This window comes from Epinephelus moara, chromosome 22 (assembly GCF_006386435.1).
Source record: "Epinephelus moara isolate mb chromosome 22, YSFRI_EMoa_1.0, whole genome shotgun sequence".
In the NCBI taxonomy this organism is placed as follows: Eukaryota; Metazoa; Chordata; class Actinopteri; order Perciformes; family Serranidae; genus Epinephelus; species Epinephelus moara.
The window spans coordinates 41,006,798-41,027,780 of NC_065527.1; the positions used below are offsets into that span (position 1 = coordinate 41,006,798).

Here is a 20,983-nt window from a genome sequence, read left to right on the forward strand (position 1 = left end):
GCTCACCTGGCCAACTAATTATCACAGGTGTCTGAGATTGATTTCAGTGATCCAAAGAACCCTGAGACACAATACCATCCATGAGTTTAATTGAAAAACAAAAAATTTAATCTTTATGACACTTAAATACAATTTGCATAATAATTTGGAACGCAGTGTAAGTCCAGTTTGCTCAGCAGCCACATTGATCTCTCTGAATGCATCAAGATGCCACTGAGTCTCTGTGCCGCCTTCTGTAAAATGCTGAAGCAACACTACTCTCCATTGGGGGTTCAGTAAAATAATCTTCCCTGCTCCTTTTTAACCACTCTGCCCATGTTCTCACCAGGAGAACACTATCTGAGCATGACTGAGGCTTGCCGAGCCGCTGCAGAGGCTGCCTGCCTGCCTGCCCGCTTGAATAATTTAATATTTACAATCAATTTGGTTCCACTCGGGGCAAAAAAAGGCTGCTGTTAGGTGCTTGACAGGCCAAAGGCTGCAGTCTTACTTGTTGGGATGACTCAGACAAACAGATGACTGAAGACTAGTTAGTTGTTTACTATTGTGTCTTCGTTTGAGGCTCATTTTCTTTTCTTTCTTTTTTTATAAAGGGATAGTTTAAACCTTTTTAAGTGGAGTTGTATAAGGTACTGATCCATAGTCAGTTACATAGAGTAGATGTCAGTCAGCACACCCCTAGTTTGGAGAAGTAGGCTGGAGTCCAACACAGAAGGTGAACAGGGGTAGCAACAAAACCTATGTTAGCCACCTGAAAAAAATTAATATCAGTTCGTGTGCTATATTTAGAATATTTTCACTGCTTTACCTCAGTGTCATAAAGGGATTTCCGAAGGGGAAATTAAGCTGTTATATTCCTGTATTCAAAGCCAGACTCCACTGAGAAAAAAAAGTTATTCAATAATGCTGAACACAGGAGCTACTGGTTCTCCACTATCTCTATTTTTTAAGAATTTTTTATGGGCATTTTTTGCCTTTTAATTGATAAGATAGTGAAGTGTGAAAGGGGGAGAGAGAGAGGGAGAGACATGCAGCAAAGGGCCACGGGCTGGACTCGAACCCAGGCTGCTGCGGCAACAGCCTTGTACATGGGGCGCCTGCTCTACCACTAAGCCACCGACGCCCCGATAATGCTAATTTTTTAGTAGTGAGTAGCGACTTAAATAGTTTTTGCTGTGCCCCATCCACAGCAGTACGTTACTTAGCTTTTGTGTCGTAACTTCTGCCTGGTTCTCCAAACTGGTGGAATGCTGATTGACATCTACTGTATGTAATACACTGACTTTGGATAAGTACCTCATACAACCACACTTCAGGGAGTCAAGAGTATCCCCTTAAAGAGAATAAAACATGTCTTCCAGCGTGAGAGAGATTGCAGCATTAGAACAAGTATAAATGTATAGACTGCAAACATTAAAGCATACTAAAAGTGGTAAAGATCAAACACAGCACCCAGTCAAAAAAGAACAAAACATCTTGTGCAGTAAAAGAATTACTAACTGTGGTAATTGAGTTAAATAAGACTGTGTCTGAGTTTTATATTAATTTATTAATGCTGAATCTTTTATCGCCTCCCTTTCTGTTGTGACTCCTTTCCTCAGGATCTCTTTTCCATCAGCGCCTATGTCTACGCCCAGAAGCCTCAGCTGGACATCCACAGTTTCGAGGGGAACTTCACAAGGGTACAGTAACTCGTTGACATATTTATAACCTGTTAAACACACGCAGAGTTTTTCTTTACAAACTGGATTGACATAGAAGATGTGTATCACTGCAGTGTGTTGACAAGCAGCAACAATGACATCTTGTGTGTCCATCCGGGCCTGTTGTTATCTCCAGCAGGCGTACCTCTTACATCAGAGACAGGTTCTCGCAGCTCCAGCTCCATCCATCCCATCTTGCTTGTTGCTCAGTGATTTTTTTTTCCCTTTTTTTTTTTTTTTATTAATAGCAGATTAGCGCAGCCCCCACAGAGAGGAGAGCTCCAGTACAAAGGGAGGCTTTGTGGCCCGTCTTCACTCTTGGCCACACACCAGGCTTAGTGAGCGAGCACTTCCTCCGCTCATTCATCCTCCGCGGCCTTCCTTTGCATAGCGTGTGCTTTTAGTCTGAGCAGGATGGGAAAAAAATGGGTTCCCACAGATCCGCAGCAAATGAACTTACCTATTTATGAGGCTTTCTTTTTTCCTTTTTTTTTTTCTCCTCGAGACGGATATGGTGGCTTTGTTTCTGTGGTCTTTATTGAGATCCTCTGCAGTTATGAACACCGTAGTATGATGCCAATGTCAGAGCGGTCAAGCACTCTGCAACCTGCCATTTATTTTTCATGCACCTCTTCCCATGTTTGAGTGGTTTGACAGGATGTGGGTGCTTAGGTATCATAATTATCATATCAGGCAGGCAATTTGAGCCGAAACTGGAGCCTTGACTCTGCACTCCTGACTCAAGCCATTTTCAGCTTTCGTCTTTATTTAAGAGTGAGGGGTAAAACAGGGGGAGGGGGGGAGCGTGAAACAAGAGGCTCTCCAGGGGCTTATTTATCACTGAAATCTCATCTACGTGCACTCTCTATACTGTTTTTAAAAGGAGCCTCTATCGCCATGCCAAATCTAGTAGTATTGATAAAGGGACCACTGTATTGCTACAGTCTGCACAACTGTGTCAGGTGCTTGTGAAAATTAATGGCACAGCAGAGCCTGGCCATTCCGGTCAGGCTGTATGCTTAACTGAGGTTGTTTTCCTCATGTCTGTACAGCTGAAATTTTTTATTTTCAGGGGAAATTTGTTAGCCTTGACACAGTGTTTTCCCCAAACAGAGAATAAAAAGAACTGTGCAATTGTACTATTTTTGTGGTAATTCTGGTTTTCAAATAGGATTTAAAACTACCAAAACTACCACAATAGTGTTGACTCTATCTGTCCTCCAATAAAACACATAAAACTGGTTAGTTGTACTACAAATGTTAGTCAGTGAGCCATTGCCAAATTGTTTTTAGACATCATGACAAATACTGTAAAACAGGTCCATCACTAAAAACAAATGTTCTTGAATGTGACCTAAGAAATCACACTACACACTACTTTACAATATTTACTTGATGTAAATCAGTTTAAGCTTTAATTTTCTTTTAATTTTTGAAGAGTATTTATTGCTTAAACGCATAAATGAACTATCTGCAGGCAAAATTCATGGCTCACGCACACACTGAACAGAACTGATTAGAGGTTGCTAATTGCAGAAATAAATTTACACAGTTAAGGTATTTCTTTCAAGTAGGTGTTTTCTCTCTTTTGACTTCCTTGTTTACCCACTAAAGTGTTTTAATAAGGGACATTTACGAGTTAAATTCTAATTAACACTGTCACTTTCAACCAAACCTGTGACATTTATTTTCTAATTATATTTGGGTGTTCTACTAAAGGATGTGCAAACAAATTTGACATTCCTTGTTAACCGTTATTGAACTACAATGCCTGTATTCATTGGCTGTAGTGTTAGTTAGACAGTTACATGGAGACACCGTGCCACCATGGTACTACTGTCAAAAATATTGTTTTATCCCTACTTATCAATTCTGAATATTTATAACAGTTTCAAGACTCACAGTCATGGTTTGGCCTTGTTATGTTCATCTTTTAATAACAGATTTAAATATTTCTGGTTCAGGACGTCAACCGCACCAACATTGGTAATCGCTCATTATCTTTATGGAAAACCATTTCAAAGGCCTTAGTTTTGGGAAAGGTTAAAACAGCTATAAGATGAAAATATTAACATGCCAGCAGTCAGCAAATGAGAAATGCAGGCAGTCAAGGGCATGGTAAAGGTTAAAAGGTTAAATTGTATGCCTTTCAATTTCAAATTCCCCTGTGTTATTGATTGGGAATGGTATTAATATCTCTGTTTTTCAAGGTATTGTATGAAAGTTAGAAATTCCACCATCATGACAACACAACAGCATAGATTCAATATAAAGATAATGTTTGAAACATAGCAGCTCCTCTTTACTATGTACCATACTGCCAATTAACAGGCTCACACACATATACACAAATTGTAAAGCAGTATTTTGTTTCTCCTGTAGGAAGACACAGATCCACAGATCCACGAGAGTCTGTCTATTGAAAACACTCTGTGGGCCAGCACAGTCGTTGCATCTGGTAAGTGAATGGCAACTTTTATTTCAAGTCCGTTTTTGTCTTGAAATGAGAAATAAGATTTTTCCAGATGATGCCTTGCAGCCACAGTGTGTTGGTTTTCAGTAACATTGACTGTTTATGTAGAGTTTTATGTACAGTCTGCTGCCTGTTGAATCTCCATGTTTGTCAGGCAGCAATTTTAAAACCTTGACATTACATTGAAAAATACTGTATATCTGCACCAAAAAGGTACATTACCTTCAACCAGTTCTGCCCTACATAGGCTAATCCGGGTTACTACAATTTTGGTCAGAGAAAATAGGGTGTACAAGTTGCAGTAACAACACAGTCCAGTCCAAACACCCAAGGCAAACCACAATAAATGTAGTCGCTGCACTCTGTCTTGGGTTCCCTGAGGTTTGAGATTCTTTCAGGCCAAGAAAACTTGCAGTATGCGTATTACCTAATGTTGAACTTGAGAATGAGGATGATGCCAAAGTCGAAATAATTAATGACCTTAGCAAGATCAGTGAGGTCAAACTTGATAGTTACAACAAAATGATACTTGAGGGTTACTTAAAAAAAGTTAATGAAACAAATACGTATAGAATTTTGTAAGACATAACAATTTCCCTAATACTGAAAAAGATAAGACGCTAAAATTGTAGTTACTGCGATTTGTTGTTGCATTAACTATATAGCTGTTAAAGGTAATACAAAGGCAGTGTACAGGAACTACAGTTTTAGTGCATTTTTGTGGTCATAGGTCAAATCACTGGTCATGGTTTTTAGGCTTAAAATGTGGTTTTACAAATACCTTTTTAATAACTGTATTACCACTTTTCTACATATAAAGCATTTGACTGGATGGTTAAAAAACTTAAAAGCCACTTTTCTCAGTTTTAGTGTTGCCATGGTTACTGCAGTAAGCTTTTGTGGGGCAGTGTTTTTATAAGCAATTTTAACTTACACATTAAAATCTTAAAACAGTATCACAAAACATTTTATGTACTTGAGTGAAAATGTTGGTACATCGAACACCTTGACTTCACGGTACCCTACTCTGCTTCATGTCATTCTGGGACTCACTATTACATTCAACTACTCCACCAAAAAAGACATAAAATGAGTCTGGGTGCTGGGAGTGTATGTAACCTCAACGACCCTGTTTCAAGTCCAGACAGAGGCCCTTGTTGAATTTCACCCCCCTTCCACCCACTATAGTGGCACACAGACGGGGAAATGTGGATCAGAAGAGACATTTATATTCACATAAAAATTGTTGATGACAGTGATTCAGTTTTTCTGAGGTTTTAGACATTTGCGTTATACTTCTCTGACATTTTAATAGAACCAAAACCAGTCACCAGTTCTAACCCCTGCTCATCATTGTAGTTAATGATTTAAACTCCCCATGAAATGAAAGTTGGAGGGCCTTTAGCTTCTGTAGTGTGACATATTTCCCATTGAAACTAAATATTTGAGCAGTGCACAGTTATAAGAGAGATTTAAATCAAATCCTTTGCATTTGGTTGGACTGCTAAAAAGTGGGCAGGCTTAGAGTTTAGTGCAATACAGCGCTATAGTGGAGTCGCAGCTGATTGACTGTTTTCTCCATACTCACCTTCCTCGCCCTGAGATCAGGACGAAGACAAGGGAGAGATGAATTCATTAGAGCTCCACCATGTTGTTTTGGACTTGAAAACAAAGGTTTTGCCTGATGATATCCAAGCACACATTTCTCTCCACATTGCTGTGTTAGCTAGCCGCCCAAAGTCTCATTGATTGGATGAATTTTAGAAAACGTCCCTGAGTGCAGGATGAGTCATCAAACATGTGAAATAATTTCAGCTGGATTTACAGGAAGAGAAAAGACAGAGGATGTAATGTAAATATATTTTCATGCTGATTGTCTGAGATATAGGTGGTATACAAGATAAATGATCAATTAAGACAGGGACACAGGATTAAAACTGGGAAAATGTATTTTTTCATTTCATGGGGAATTTAAGTGATTCTGTCTAAGTTGTGTTACACAAAGGATTTGTGGCATTAAACCTTGAAGGCGTTTGATTTGATACTGCAGTGTGCTTGTTTGAAGAACTATGAGAATACCCACAGTTGAGGTAATCCTCCCTCGCTCCAACTTAGCGATTCCCCACAGAAACGATTGTGTCAGTTGAGAGTGTTTGCGGCGCTCCCAGCGATGGCCACACCATTGATTTGCGGTGTTGCTCTCCCCTCTGGCCTGACCTTGACCAGAAGAACAAACACACACACACACACTCTCGCACAAAAAAGCCTGACTTAGACCCCTTACATCATCTCGGCTTGGGAATGTCATTCTCCCTCACAAGGCTCTCCTTGACAGGCACTTCATTGCCTCTACAGTGGCATTCTGGGCACTTGAACTGGCCCAGATCACCATGTATTCACTCTCTCATAGGCCCCAGTCCAGCTGTGACAAGAGAATTAGTTGTTCGCATATTCAAATTGAAGCCCCTGTGCATGCTGAGCCTCAAACCATTTGTCACATCCCTCAATATTTCTGAAGTTAGAAGTCAACGAGAGCAATTCATCACCTTTCTCCACAGGTCCTGCAGCTCTCCGTCTCTTTTCTCTTCCTCTCCCTGCCTGCACTTCACTTTCCACGTTTTGTTTTCTGCCCATTTTTAACTTTCTTGCCATTTTTATGGTTTGGGGATTTCAGGGGCTGTATTTAGGTTTATTATTGCCTTTGCTCACCCATTAAGCTCATTTAATATTAATGACTCATTAATCCTTTGTAATAAGGCCACCGTAATGAATTGGCAAATAAAGATGGCAGTGTATTGATCAGGTTTTATGAGCTTCCATAGGGTGGCTGAAGGCCCTGAGAGTCTAAGCGTATTAAACTCCTGTCTGTTGGCCTGAGTGGCAATGAGACAAAACTGCCTCAGCTCAGCCTTATTGTGTTTCCTCTCATGCTGTTCATCTTACTTGACCAAGACGAGTGTGTGCATGTATGTTTGTGTGTGTATGTGTGTGGTGTGGGAGATGGTGGGGGTGGGGTGCAGTTAATGAGCAGCATTACTTTCCTTGTCTCTCTCCTTGGCAGGCACAGTGATAGGGGTGGTGATCTACACAGGCAAAGAGACCAGAAGCGTACTGAACACGTCCTACGCCAAGAACAAGGTGAATACTTTTTTAGTTTTTTTAGTATTTGTGCAGGGAAGACGGCAAGTCCTGTGATTTGTTTGACAGTTTTGGGACATAGATGCTTTAATTGTAATAGTATTTTCCCCTTTTTTTTAAAATAACAAATGATGTAATAAGTAGTTTGGTGTATACAATCTCAGAAAGTTGCAGAAAAAGCCCACAACAATTCACTAAATCCCAAGATGACGTGCAAATGTCTTTTTTCTTCAGCAGTCTAAAAATCCAATTATATTCTATTTACTATCACCTTAGACAAAGGAAATCACCAAATTATATAGTTTAGAAGCTGGTACAAGGTATTTTTTGTATATATACACACATTAATTGATAAGTGGTGTTGATAATTTCAAATCCCCTAATCATTTTGGCTTTATGTATAAAGGACCTATTATGCTCATTTTCAGTTTCATACTTGTATTTAAGGTCTCTGCTAGAACATGTTTACGTGCTTTAATTAAAAGTTAAAAACTGTTTATTTTCCTCAATCTGTCTGTGCTTGAACAACTGTATTCACCCTCAGTCTAAAACACTCCGTGGAGCACCTGTCTCTTTAAGCCCCCTGTCCCGAAAAAGCCCAGTTTGCTTTGATTGGTCAGCGTTTTCAAGTCTTCTGTACCTCGGCGTCTCTGCATTGTCATTGCAACCAGGGAATGACTGTAACGTAGGATAACAGCATTTTTTAGCGGGAAAATTCACCAATTAAAGCATCTAAACACGACCGGGCATGTTCCAGCAGGAATATGATCCATAGAGGAATTGACAACATCACCAACCAAGGTTACATGTTTCCCTGACGTTAGCATGTAGCTATATGTACGTTAGCTGTGTACTTGCAGCCAGGGAATGACTGTAATGTGGGTAGCAGCACTTTAAACAATTAAAAAGCATCATCAATAAAAGTTTCTAAACACAACCAAACACATTCAGCAGCAATCTGCATTTGCAATGTAGTTTGAATGCTTCTCTGATGTTAGCATGTAGCTACATGTAGCAGTGTATGCTACGTAATTTTAACACTTGCAGTAGTGTGCCTGAAGCAGAAGACCATATAAAGAATATATAAATATGTAACATAAAATGTGGTAATCATAACTAAATCACTAAATTACATTGCTGACAACACTAAAATACACTTACTGATTTTGGGAAAGAGATTGATTAAAAATGTTAATGAGTATATCTTGGTTTTATATTCCGGCATGCCTGAGACATTCAGGTATTTTCCAGGCATTTCCCCAAAGCTTTAAGAAACTCAAAAATATAAAGATCCTGCCAGGTGATGCCAGTAAAAACATAAACAGTTTATAAGAGCTGCAGAGGGTGAAATGCCTCACACAAAGTAACATCTGTTCCAAGTTCCCCTCATGCCATTGTTTTTTCCCCTGCCTCTAATCACTAATCAATCACTATGGCGAGGTGGTTTTTTAACCTTGACTTTCTAGATAAAGTTGGACCTGTCAATGCGAAAGGTCAGCGCCAGTTGCTAATTAACCAAAAGGGAAATTAACTAACCGAGGATTTAAATGACATTTTCAGCAGAAAGTTAATCCCACAGAATCCCCATCGAGTGTTTTGTCCCCAGATTGAGGAGATTAATGAAAATCTGATTCTAAATATAAGATTTTACCTGGAAGATAGTTGAGCTAGATAGACACGGGTCGACTGATAGAGGCGGGCATCAGTGGGATCTCAAGAGGCGGTGTTTTGGCTACAGCGCATACACCATGCAATGACTTTTACACACAAAGTTATCACCTACAGCAGTTCGCACCACTGAAGCTCTCTGTGGCACAACATAGCCTCTTCCTACTGCAGCACAGTTTTGACACCAGTGTCTTTTATTAAGAACGCTGATGTGGCCGGTCGAACGGCGGGGGCCACTGTTTTGTGTGAGCTCGACAGTTGAGAGGAATTCAATATTTCAAGGAGATGATGTCAGAAGTGCCAATATGGAGACTGGAGATTGGGGGAGAAAGTCGATACAGTGTGGCTAAAGTCACAAGAACGTTTTGGCCTCATATAATCTGTTGTGACACGGGCCAGGACAATGCCGGCACTTGATCAATCTGACAGGACGTCAGACATAGATTCACTCTTTGTCTCAGTATTGTTAGACAGACCTCTGTCTGAGTAAAGAGGCAGAACAATGTCATTTGACAAGAGGCTGCTCTTCAATAAAGATTGTTCTATTTGAAGTACATATCCAAGTCCCAATACTCTACGTCTGCCTCAAACTGTGTTACTCTGCAAATAATTACACTTAAAGTTGTTTACTAAGATCCCAAGAATCAATTTCAGTTTATTTTCCTGACTTCCTTGATTTGTCGGTGTCACAAGCACCAAACAATGCACTACGTACGGACTGAAGTCCTGATATTCTTTAGTTTTAATTCGATGAATATTCATGTCCTGGGGCTGCAATTCTTCATCAGATTTCACACACATGCTAAAATACAAGCCACACAGGCAGATCGAATCATTCCTTTCACTTTTAATGGCTTGGAGATGAATGGAGTAAAATATGCACTTTTTTTTAATTCATTGATAGCATCTTTAGGTTGAGGTAATTGAGTCCTTTTTCCCCCCTTGACTGAATGAATAATGACTTCATCTGATCCCCGGCAAGGCTTGGAAAATTTAGACTAGCCATTGTTCAAGCAGAAGGGGATCCTTTGCTTTTCAGGCATGCACTGTGCTCTCTGTCTTAATTTTTCTTCATTTTAATCCACCCAAACCCCCTATTTTTCTCAATAGCTCAACCATGAACCATGTAGTGAGGCAGTGGGGTGGGGAGATACCCACCCGCCCGCTCGCTCCCCTTACCCTTCCCTTCCTCCGCACTCTGCTACTGGGAGTTTAACAGCAACTGATAAATCAGTCACACTGGTCTCCCAGCTCTCCCAGTCCTCAGGGGAATGGGCTTGGTGGGGGTTTCGCCAGTGTAGGAATTTTGCTGCTTTTTATATGTGCTTGCCCCCTCCCCTCCTTTTCAGAGCAGTTCCTTTATTTGAGGGAGGAGAGATGTTATGTTCTGCTGTTTTTGTAAGCGTGGTGCGTCAGAAGAAAGCCCTCTGTGTACAGGGCTTTGCTGTGAGCTCTGCCAGAAAGGGGAAGGGCACTTCTTTATTTGACATCTTTTTCCCACATGCTCCATTGGCTGGGAGATACACTCGAAAAATAAAAGACAACTCTGACCCCTTTTTTGTTGTGTTTTTTCCTTCAGAAAGCCATCTCAATATGGGAACTTTATCTATTTTTGAGCCCTTTTAACCTTCCGTTGCATTCAAGGACAATACTTCAGTGTGACAATAATGCAGCTTGTAGATTACCACAAAATAGTGCCACCAATAAACTTATTTATGCTGTACACATGGTTTGCATGATAAAAGCCTGCAGCTAAGAATGTCTTTCATCGGCTTTGTTTTTTCTCCCTGTGTAGCATATTGTAAGGCTTTAGGAGCAGATGGGAAAGTTCCAAAGGGTCTTCTCTAGTATAAGTTGTCAAAAAACAAATAAGATGTTTACTCTAAAACTCCAGTCTGGACTTAATATTGTGTGATTCCCACTGAAGGAAAACATCACTGTCCTTAAGCGATGGAGTGTAGAGAGGACCAAACCTAATACACACAAGATTATCTTTATAATTATTTCCATGCTCCAACCTGCTTAGAAGAAATAGTTACAATAGTGAATCTGTAATATTTACTGTTTTGACCTCTGACCTCTTATCCCCAAAGGTTGGCTTACTGGACCTAGAGCTGAACCGCCTCACAAAGGCCCTGTTCCTGGCCCAGGTGGTTCTGTCTGTTGTCATGGTAGCGCTTCAGGGGTTTGTGGGTCCTTGGTTCCGCAACCTTTTCCGTTTTGTCGTGCTTTTCTCTTACATCATCCCCATCAGGTACTTTGTGATTCTCTCCATTCTTTGAACTGCTGTTGTTATGTGTTTGTCATTTTGGGACCACAGCCAAATAAACATGGCTGAACAGTAATATGTTTTTTTCCAAGCAGAACATTTGGTCTCAAAATGGGAAAAATTAATGCATAAATTAAATTTGAAAATCTTGTGTCCCTGCTTTGAAACCCAGGCTGCCCATCTGCTTCTTTTTCAGAAGACATTTTTCAGAACATACCAGATATTTTAATTCAGTTTCTGTTGCTGTTGTTTTATTGTTATTTGTTCTGTGATAGATTACAGCTTTGTTTTTCCCATGTGTAGTTTGCGTGTAAACCTGGACATGGGGAAGTCAGCCTATGGCTGGATGATCATGAAAGACGAAAACATCCCTGGCACTGTTGTAAGAACCAGCACCATTCCAGAAGAACTGGGCCGGCTAGTCTATCTGCTGACTGATAAGACGGGTGAGTGTCCAAAAGTACTGAAGATTACATTTACAGGAGCTATTTCTGTGCGCCTCCCTCTGCTGATTTTGACAGAATTGTTTATTGTTTTTATAGTTATTTAGTGCACCATTAGATCTATGTTCATATGTGAGTACTCTGATTAATACATGTATTCTCTGATTTTGAAACAGTAGCCTTATGTTACATTGTTGTTTCAGGCTGAATTGTGGAGTCATTGGCCCTAACAGCTGTCTATCATTAGTAGTGGCAACCTGCATATTAGAAGTAAGGGAACACCGGTTAAATGTAGAGTATACTGATAGTCTGCATGTAAGCTGTGTAGGAGACAGCCGTAATTTGCAGCTAAAGGAAGTTATCTGGGTTACATTTAGATTTCTTACAACTAAATTATAGTAACAAGTGGATCCACTTCTTCTTCTATACTTTATATATTTATTTATATATGAATTCATTTAATATTCTCCCAAAAATTCAGAAAATAAATGACTTATTCTGTTATATTTCTGAGGGATAGACGTTTAACTGCATGCAGAACCACAGTGCGCCAGTCCAAAAAGTCATATTCTGATGAAATGCTTTGGGCCATGTAAACTTTACCTTACTTTATTTTGTGTCCATGTAAACAGTTACGTTGGAATCTCTAATTTAGAATAATTTCAATCAGATTGAAGAAATTGTTGACATAATAGCAGCTAATGCAAGATAAAAAAATAGCTGAGGACAAAAGTTTCAACAAATCTTCTGAATTGGAGTTATTTAAGCCTCATTCAGTTTCTCTCATTTTACAATCATGGCCTGATCCTCTAATAACAAATAGCTGCTCTTTACTAATGCTAGACAGTGTGCCAGAGTGATAAACTCCTGCTGGGGCCCTAACATGCTTCTTTGTCTTACCACGCTGATCTAGGTAGGAATAGATTAGCTGTAGAGCCTATTTATCCAGGTTGATAGTTAAAGCACATGGAAAGAAGAACAAACAATCAATCCAACAGAATTGGTTAACCCCGTGGCTCTAATGTTTTTGGAAGTTAGATGCCCTCTAATCAGCTTTATGCTCTATCGGCACACATTCTGGCAACCGACATCCATTAAACAAGGCCATTGCCCTCGTTTTCAAAGTTTTTCTTTTTTTCTTTTAGTGTCTGAACATTCACTCAGTCTTTTTGTATGCAGTGTTGTGTCTTGTCTGTTAGTCAGAGAGGACATGCAGTCCATATTGGTAATGAGATTAGGTCAATGAGAAGGCAGTCACACCACCCTGCAGGTCCCATGATGCATTGTAGGCAGTCCTCTGGGAACAAATGCTGTGCTTTCTGTGTGTGTGTGTGTGTGTGTGTGTGTGTGTGTGTGTGTGTGTGTGTGTGTGTGTGCGCTTTAAGTGGTGTTGAGTATCTGGAATATGTTTTATTTTTTCTATGAAAGAGAGGTGGTGTGATAAGACACCTGATTTATTTTTACCCCTGACAGTCAGTAAACGGCTGACATTTCTTATATAACTACTTTATCTTATTCCACAAGCTTTGTGTTTACAGAACAGAAGATGCTATGTTTGTTTTTACTTTGATTTTATTTTTTTATTGTCAGAAAGAGCTTCAAGGCAAACAAAAATAGCTGAATTGGGAATTCAGATGTTATTGTATGAGAATTAAAGTGTGGTAGACTGCCTATATACTGTACACATTGAAAGTAGCTTACTGCAGATACCATATCATGTATATGTTGGATGATAAGTAATAAGAAATAGTAGTACAGAGATGCTGACCTAGGCCTCAGTTTATTTGAAAACAGCATCCCTATAATATAGTTTGTCCACCAGATAACACTGACTAAGTTTCTCATTTAGTATGTATCCCATCACAACGCTATATAAAAAAAGAGGTTCCTCCCAAATTTTTTACATTGTGTTTGTGTACAAAACAGTAATAAGATTTTTAAAAAAAACATTGATACCAGTTTCGGCTTAAAAAATCCAGTATAAGTGTGACTATACTTTTGCTTCTGCAATTAGAATTTTTAGGCTTTAATTGCATCTAGCAGTGAGGTTACAAAACAGAAACTTTTCCTGTGTGCCAAGCATGTAAAAGAACTACTGCGGCCAATGTGAAAACACAACTGCCCTATCTAGAGCTAGTGTTTGATTTTTCCTGCTCTGGGCTAGTGTTGAAAAACATGGCAGACTCCATTATGAAAGGCTCGTTCTACGGTAACGAAAACACAATGATTTCTAGTTCAAGAGATTATAAACTAATGAAAACATAGTTATGAATATTATACACCATTTCTGATCTTACATACTGGACCTTTAAGCTCTGATGATAACAGAAATAGCAGCGATCATTGGGTGAAAAACAGTAATGGAGGAGTAGTGTTGTGTCTTTTCTTCATTTCTGTTTGGCTTGTAACATCTAAACTGGTCCTCTGAACTGCAGGGACTCTGACACAGAACGAAATGGTCTTCAAGCGGCTGCACCTGGGAACAGTATCTTATGGCACTGACACCATGGATGAGATACAGAGCCACATAATCCAGTCATATGCACAGGTAAGATTTATTACTACCCGTTATTGATTAATCTGTCGAACATGTCCTCACTTAATTGTTATGATAATGAAATGCAAGGGAATAACGAATAAAAGTCCATTTATATTTCCCAGATGTTAAGATGATGTCTCAAAATGTCCTGTTTTCTCATGACCAATGGTCCAAAATCGAACTGTAAACTTTCAGTTTACAATGATATAGTGTAACATATATGATCCATTGCCAGTTTATTTGGTATACTTTGCTAAAACGAATGCAGTCTTGCAATAAATCCTACCTACACGAAGGTCATAAGGCTCTGGTTTTGTTAAAATTGTTTTAAAGAGGTGTTAATTCAAATTTATGAGCACTTTCTGATGCTGTAGTCCCTGCTGCTGTTGCATTGTGTCATAGCGTGAGGTTTCAGTGCTAATTTGGGAGTGGCACATCCTGCTCCTTTTTGTTCCCTTTAACAATGCAAAGTTTTTAATTCCCATTAAATGATGTTAGATCTACATGATCCCATATGTAACACCAGACAAAACCAACCAAAAGAAAGCAAAATTTGTCACTTCCAGTATTAAAATGTGTTTCCAGTTTGGGAGAGGATACACTGAAATATAAATATGTCCACTCCATCCATGTTTTTCCTTCTTATTCCCGCCTCTCCCTGTAGATCAGTTTAATCAATTTTTATATTTAGCTAAGGATATGTTTTCCAGGAAATAAGCCCATATTGTTCATTCATCACTCAGTGTCCCTGAGCGACTCCACATACTGTAAGCAAGTGTTTTCCTCACTGGGTGGCTCAGATCTGGCTGCAGTCTTGACAGAATGATATTGTTCGTTCTCAGCCAGCTCCAAACAGCTGGTCGACACTAAAACCATCTGCCCCACACCCTTATGTGTAATCTCAGCTAATGAAAAATGACTAGTCTTTTTAGAGGTTGCGCAGCTGAAGCAGCGCAGAGCAGAGCAGCGATGCCTCAGTCCAGCTGATTTTTACTATGCTGCTTTTTCTTTACTGTCACAGTGACACACTTACAAGACACAAGCATGGTTTTAAAAACTGTTGTCATTTTAAACAATATTGGATCCAGACTAGGGCAGCAACTTACAGTTATTGTCATTTATATAATTTCCTCAACAAATTAATTTACTGTTTGCTCTATAAATCAGAAATACTCAGCATAATTTTTAGTAACTATCACATATGACAAAAGAAGCAGCTCCTTTCGTTTAAGAAGCTGGAACCAGCGAATTTGTATTAAGTGATGCAAGTAAGTAATTGACAGTTGCAGATTAATTTTCTGTGAGTAAACTAATTGATGAATTGTTTCAGATCTATTCTACTTGAGGGCATCTTTAATCATCTACCAACTTTCTAGGATATGTTACAATTGGAATAGGAATCAACTGTAATTTTTGTGATAAAGGTACAACCAAATAGCAACAGTAGCCCCATTTAATCATGCTTTTTGTACACTTTTTCTACATACACATTGTAATGGAAATTCAATAAGAACTATTTAAAAGTTTAACTTCTTGTTATGCCTCTGCGCTGGTGACAGCTGTGGCCAGAGACATTATGTTTTTGGGTTTTCCGTCCATCCTATTCTTTATTAATCTTTATTATTCTATTAAAAACTTTAATCTGGCCATTATTTGCTGCCGTAATTCAGGAAAAGAAGAGGAGAATGAATTAATGATGCTATTTTTGGTCGTCCACCTTGAAACTGTGCTGATTGTATGGATCTTCTGTGCTGCTTGTGTGAAGGATCCACTTTTAGGATTGATAGCAACTTAGCAGCAGCATCCATATTTCAAGCATTGTCACTGTCATGATTACATATGAGTCTGGACAGATATGACTGTAAACTGTAACTGCATCTTGACTGGTTCATGGAAACATGCACCTTTGAGACAGTAATTCTAGTTCTATAATAAAACAAGGGTGTTGCGAGTGTTGCTGGACTTGTTGATTAACTAATATTACCAAATCCAGGAAGCATTATTAACCAAACTTCTTGTACACAGATTTGCTGTTGAATAACTGCTGTGCTTTCAGTAGCATCCTCTGCATGTAGCTCAGACACTAAACCTGTCTGACAACATGATCTAATGATCTCTCCATTGATCTTTTAGTCACTCTTGATGAAGGTTGTCATCTTGCATCCCTACTGTACTCCCCATCACCCCTCCTTTCCTGCCTGGCAGGATTGAAGGTTAATAATAAGCCAAAATCAAATGCTTCAGTAGAGCGCATCGCACCCGTCAAATGCAGCTGGCACAGCGGGCTGTCTGTCTGCTTGCTAGTCACCACCCAGTTAAACTGATGGCTGATGTCAAAACAACGGAACACATAAAAGGTCGTCAAATCAGATATGACACGATAAAGACGGTGATACACCACTTCCCCTCGCTGTGTCATTTAGCCTGAAAAGAGATGTCAGAGTGAATTGGCTGCGAGTGTTGGATTAGATCTGGCCGCCATGTGCAGGGATCCTGCAGTTAGGAAATAAATTCAGAGTTGTAACAGTTGAAGTACAACTTACAGGTCTGAAAAAATGCAGTTTTTCATCTGATGTGTGTATTATTTGGTAATCATTATTAATCATTAGGCAGCTTATTTCATAAAATTTGGTTTTATAGTAGTTTCTCTGCATAGCTTTTGTAGTAATAGACTATCAAAATCAGTCATGAGCCAACAATTAAATGTAATTAGATGCTTCCAAATGTTGGTACAAAATCCACATATTCTAGCTTTAATATCATGCTAAAACTACCACTTCAAATGAAAATGATTGAAACATTGCAACATTTGTCTATTTGGGCGATCTAAGGTCAACTACTACTATTCAGCTACATGTGTCATCCATAGATGTCAGTGAAATGGTATGATTTCAGTAAGTCATTCATTTATTGACTCCATGGTTCACGTTATTTATCGTGATATCAGGTGACCTCCCAGCCCTCCACCGGCAGCGCCAGTGGCTCCACTCCATCGCGGAAGACCCAGCCGTCTGGCCCGAAAGTCCGTAAGAGCGTCAGCAGTCGCATCCACGAGGCTGTGAAGGCGATTGCCTTGTGCCACAATGTCACGCCCGTCTACGAATCACATGCCATTGTGAATGGAGAGACGGAGTCTGCTGAAGCTGACCAGGACTTCAGTGATGACAATCGCACCTACCAGGCCTCCAGCCCTGATGAGGTAAGGGCGAGATGCAGTGAAGAGTTTTACCACCTCCAGCTTGAATAGAAAAGAAAAATGGACTAACTAAAAAGTGGTGATGTTGGTTTAGACATAGAGGGGGTCGCTAATGATTGAGAGATATTAGACTATCATTGAACTTGCAACTCAAAATTAACGGGTTGAATGGTGTCCAATGGGTTTAGTGGGTTTAATGGGTTCACTGCCCTTGTGTTGCACTTAATCAAATCTGTTTTAAAATATTTTTTAGGGCAACATGTAAGTGCATATACATATAGATATACACATAAAGGGGCACGCAATAGCTCATTGGGTAGAGAGGGCATCCCATGTACAAAGGCTTTGTCCACAGCAGCCGTGGGTTCAATTCCAGCCTGTGGCCCGTTGCTGCATGTCATCCCCTCTCTTTCATGGCATTTGTAAAAACCTGTTTGCCATGTGAACAACAGACAACCCAAAACACAAACAACAGCTGCTCGTAATGAAAACAAAAGGAAGAAAACACAGACAAATAGACTGATAGTGAAGTCCAGGCTTTACTGAGCATAAATGTAATGGAAATACAATTGATTTTGAATTGTCAAAGTGAAAGTGAAGTTGCTTTAACAACCGCTAGACAGCTTACACTATGTTTTCAGGGTTTCCATTAGCGATGCAAATGCAAACTGGACCCAAGAGGGTATGTAGTTCTTGGGGGAGCTCCCCAGTGGGCAGTGCCTCTCAGGGAGTCCCCACAACTATTTGGTCTGAAAATGCCTACTCTGCGTCTCAACTCAGGAACAGAAGGGGGAAAATTGGGTCAGATACTGAATTAGTGACACTAATCTTGTCCATCTTGAAACTGTTGATTGTTCAGATCTTCTGAGCTGCCAGGAGATGTGTATGAAGCATCCACGTTTTAGAATGTGTAGCTTCTTTGCAAATGGTTTTGCTTTCTAAGGCCCTATTTACACTTATCATTTAAAGTGTCTCATATCTGGATTAAATGCAATTGTGTTTTATACACATTTCTGTTAAGAACAAACAGAGGGGATTATCAGGAGCAAACCCTTTAAGTCCCTCTCCACAGTTTCCTCTCTGTCTTTGTTTTATTGGTGATCCTAAATAACCCTTGTTTGTCATAATCGTCATCTCATGAACTTAAAGTCAGAGGTCATGAACTCCTCGTAGAGGTTAAGCTATTTAATCGTCTGTATTTGCTCCCTGAGAATTTACTGCTCCAACTGAAGAAGAATGCAGCGCAAAAACGATCCCCAAAGGCATCCCTATAGGTTCTTTCCTCTGGCTGTCTCTCCGTGTAACCTAAGAGTTTGAGCTTTTATTGCTGACGGTGCTACTAAGCCTTTTTATATACAGCCTCTCCTAATCATACTTAAGACTTTATCAATAGAGAAATTGAATGCTGATGGTAATTGAATACTGGGAAGACAGGGCAAGATTTTTGATCAGGAAAAGTTATAGTCAGTATTTATTTAAAGAGATGTTTAATGCATATTGAAGGGTAGTTAATCTTCCCATACACACCCTTTTCAAGACTGTTGGCATGTTTATCACCCATGATGTGAGGCTTTGTAAAGCCTTTGTAAGGCTTGCATACTTTGCGTCAAACCCCCAGTCTAGAAGTCTAGTAATCAAAATGAAGATAAAAAGGTGGCGAAAGATAAATCTCAGTTTTCCATTTTGCCCGTCTGTCCTCCCCCACTGAGTTGATGTATATATTTATTTATATCCCTGCCCACTCTGCTCTATCTCCCCTCTCTCCATTGTCTCACACTGCTTGGATTGATCAATATTTAATTTTCTCCCAGAGACGATGAGAGGTGGAGGTCTGTGATTGTTGGTGGAGCTCTCCCTTCCCCTTCTACTACATTCTTTGTTCTTTCTCTGTCCTTTCATTTCCACCCCTCTCTCCCTCCTTGTCTCCTCACTCTCATTGACTGCAGCATCAGATCTTGGCTACCGCTCCTCTGTCAGTGATAGTTTGTTTGGCCCTCGCTCTCTGCTCAGCCTCTCTAATGTAATGAGCCATCATTAAGGAGATGAAGTGGGCTGGCCACCAAGGTCAAAACAGGGGTCATCTGACCTGCTGGTCAGCCATGCTGTGAACAGAGTCCTCTTGGACCTTTGACCCTTGTAATAACGGACAAGAGCATTTGACTGTAGCCTTTAATGACTGCTGTGTCCAGGAAGTGGGTGCTTTATCATTTCCAATTGGATGTAACTGTCAGTTTCAGTGAGTGTATGGAGGCAAATGTACCGTAAGGGAGGAAGACAGCATCTTAAATATGCCAATAAAGTATAAGTTCTTCAGGCCAGGCAATTACTTTTCAAAGTGCTTGCAAGGCTAGCAGCCAGGCATCAGCAAATGATCAGTGCCATGTTTTAAACATTTACATTTTAAGGTCCTGTGTGGGACATTCAGAGCATTAATACAGCAATAAATCACTATTTGCTATGTAAAGATATAGTAGAGTGATGGTGTCCTGAGCAGAGAATGAAGTCACGTTACCTATGTGTGTTAATCTAAGCTTCTCTGTGGTTTGTTGTGGCAAGCCGGTCCAGCTGCACATGGATGTTAGTGCATGTGTTTATCCTACTGCCTAGCTCACCGCCACCACTTCGCAGTGTGGTCATATGGGGTTTACCAATGATGCTGGGATGGTGTTGCCCTCCTGTTCCCCCTGGGTTAACACCATTAGCTCTCTCAGCCCTGCTGCTGTTGTTAAGCACTATTTATGGAGTTTGCATTGTTAGCTGCTAGCTACTGGCTCCACCATCTACATGTTGAGAACTGTGTGCAGACAACTCACACTCTCTGAATTTGCACAGAGCCCCTTTAAAGATATAAATGTGTAATAAACATATTTAACATGGATAATCACAGTAGAGGAAATAATGACAGTTTTGTCAGTTGTCCCAAATATGAGTCATTTGTGATCTTGAGATGCAGCCCACGAGCTAAATCCTAAAACAGATCAAAGGCTCTGTTTATTTATCTATGAAAGAGGGTTCCTACGGGTCCTTGAAATCCGTAAAGGTTTGTGAATTTGGTTTTAAAAAAAACTAGGCCTTCAAGTTTTCAAAAATAGGCATAAATAGACATGGGTCATTGAGAGTGCTTGAATTTATATACTTCATACAGAAATAGAGTGTGAAGTTCATATCTTTCTTTGCTAACGCTCGTAAAGGCGATGTTTCGTGTTCACACATTTAAGCATCTCTCTCTTATAAATTGTTTTCAGTGAGTTTTTGTAAAGCCTGCTCTCAAACTATGGCATGTTGGGTCCTTGAACTTGAGAGAATTGGGCCTGGAAAAACCGTGAAAAGTCCTTGAATTTGATATTTAAGAAGGTGTGGGAACCCTGATAAAAGCATTGAATTACAAGGCTTCTATCTTAATTAACCAGCACTACTTACTGACAAAATGAATACCCATACAATAAAACCACAGGTAGATGTAGCGTACACTATATAATGTACTCCTAAGAATAAGTAAATTTGTTTTTCACAGATGAAAGTACTGTGTATTGAACATGGCTTGTCTTTCAAAA

General features: G+C 39.8%; 1 protein-coding gene across 3 annotated transcripts in view; it reads left to right on the forward strand.

Moving 5' to 3' along the window:
- atp9b (ATPase phospholipid transporting 9B) overlaps positions 1-20,983 on the forward strand; it is a 60,786-nt gene that overhangs the window by 25,245 nt on the left and 14,558 nt on the right. For all 3 annotated transcript variants that reach the window (XM_050034258.1, XM_050034255.1, XM_050034257.1), the window contains 7 exons: positions 1,602-1,682; positions 4,086-4,161; positions 7,238-7,314; positions 11,076-11,236; positions 11,555-11,697; positions 14,130-14,242; positions 17,181-17,432. In XM_050034258.1, the coding sequence (XP_049890215.1) occupies positions 1,602-1,682; positions 4,086-4,161; positions 7,238-7,314; positions 11,076-11,236; positions 11,555-11,697; positions 14,130-14,242; positions 17,181-17,432 (903 nt within the window). The remainder of the gene's footprint in view (positions 1-1,601; positions 1,683-4,085; positions 4,162-7,237; positions 7,315-11,075; positions 11,237-11,554; positions 11,698-14,129; positions 14,243-17,180; positions 17,433-20,983) is intronic.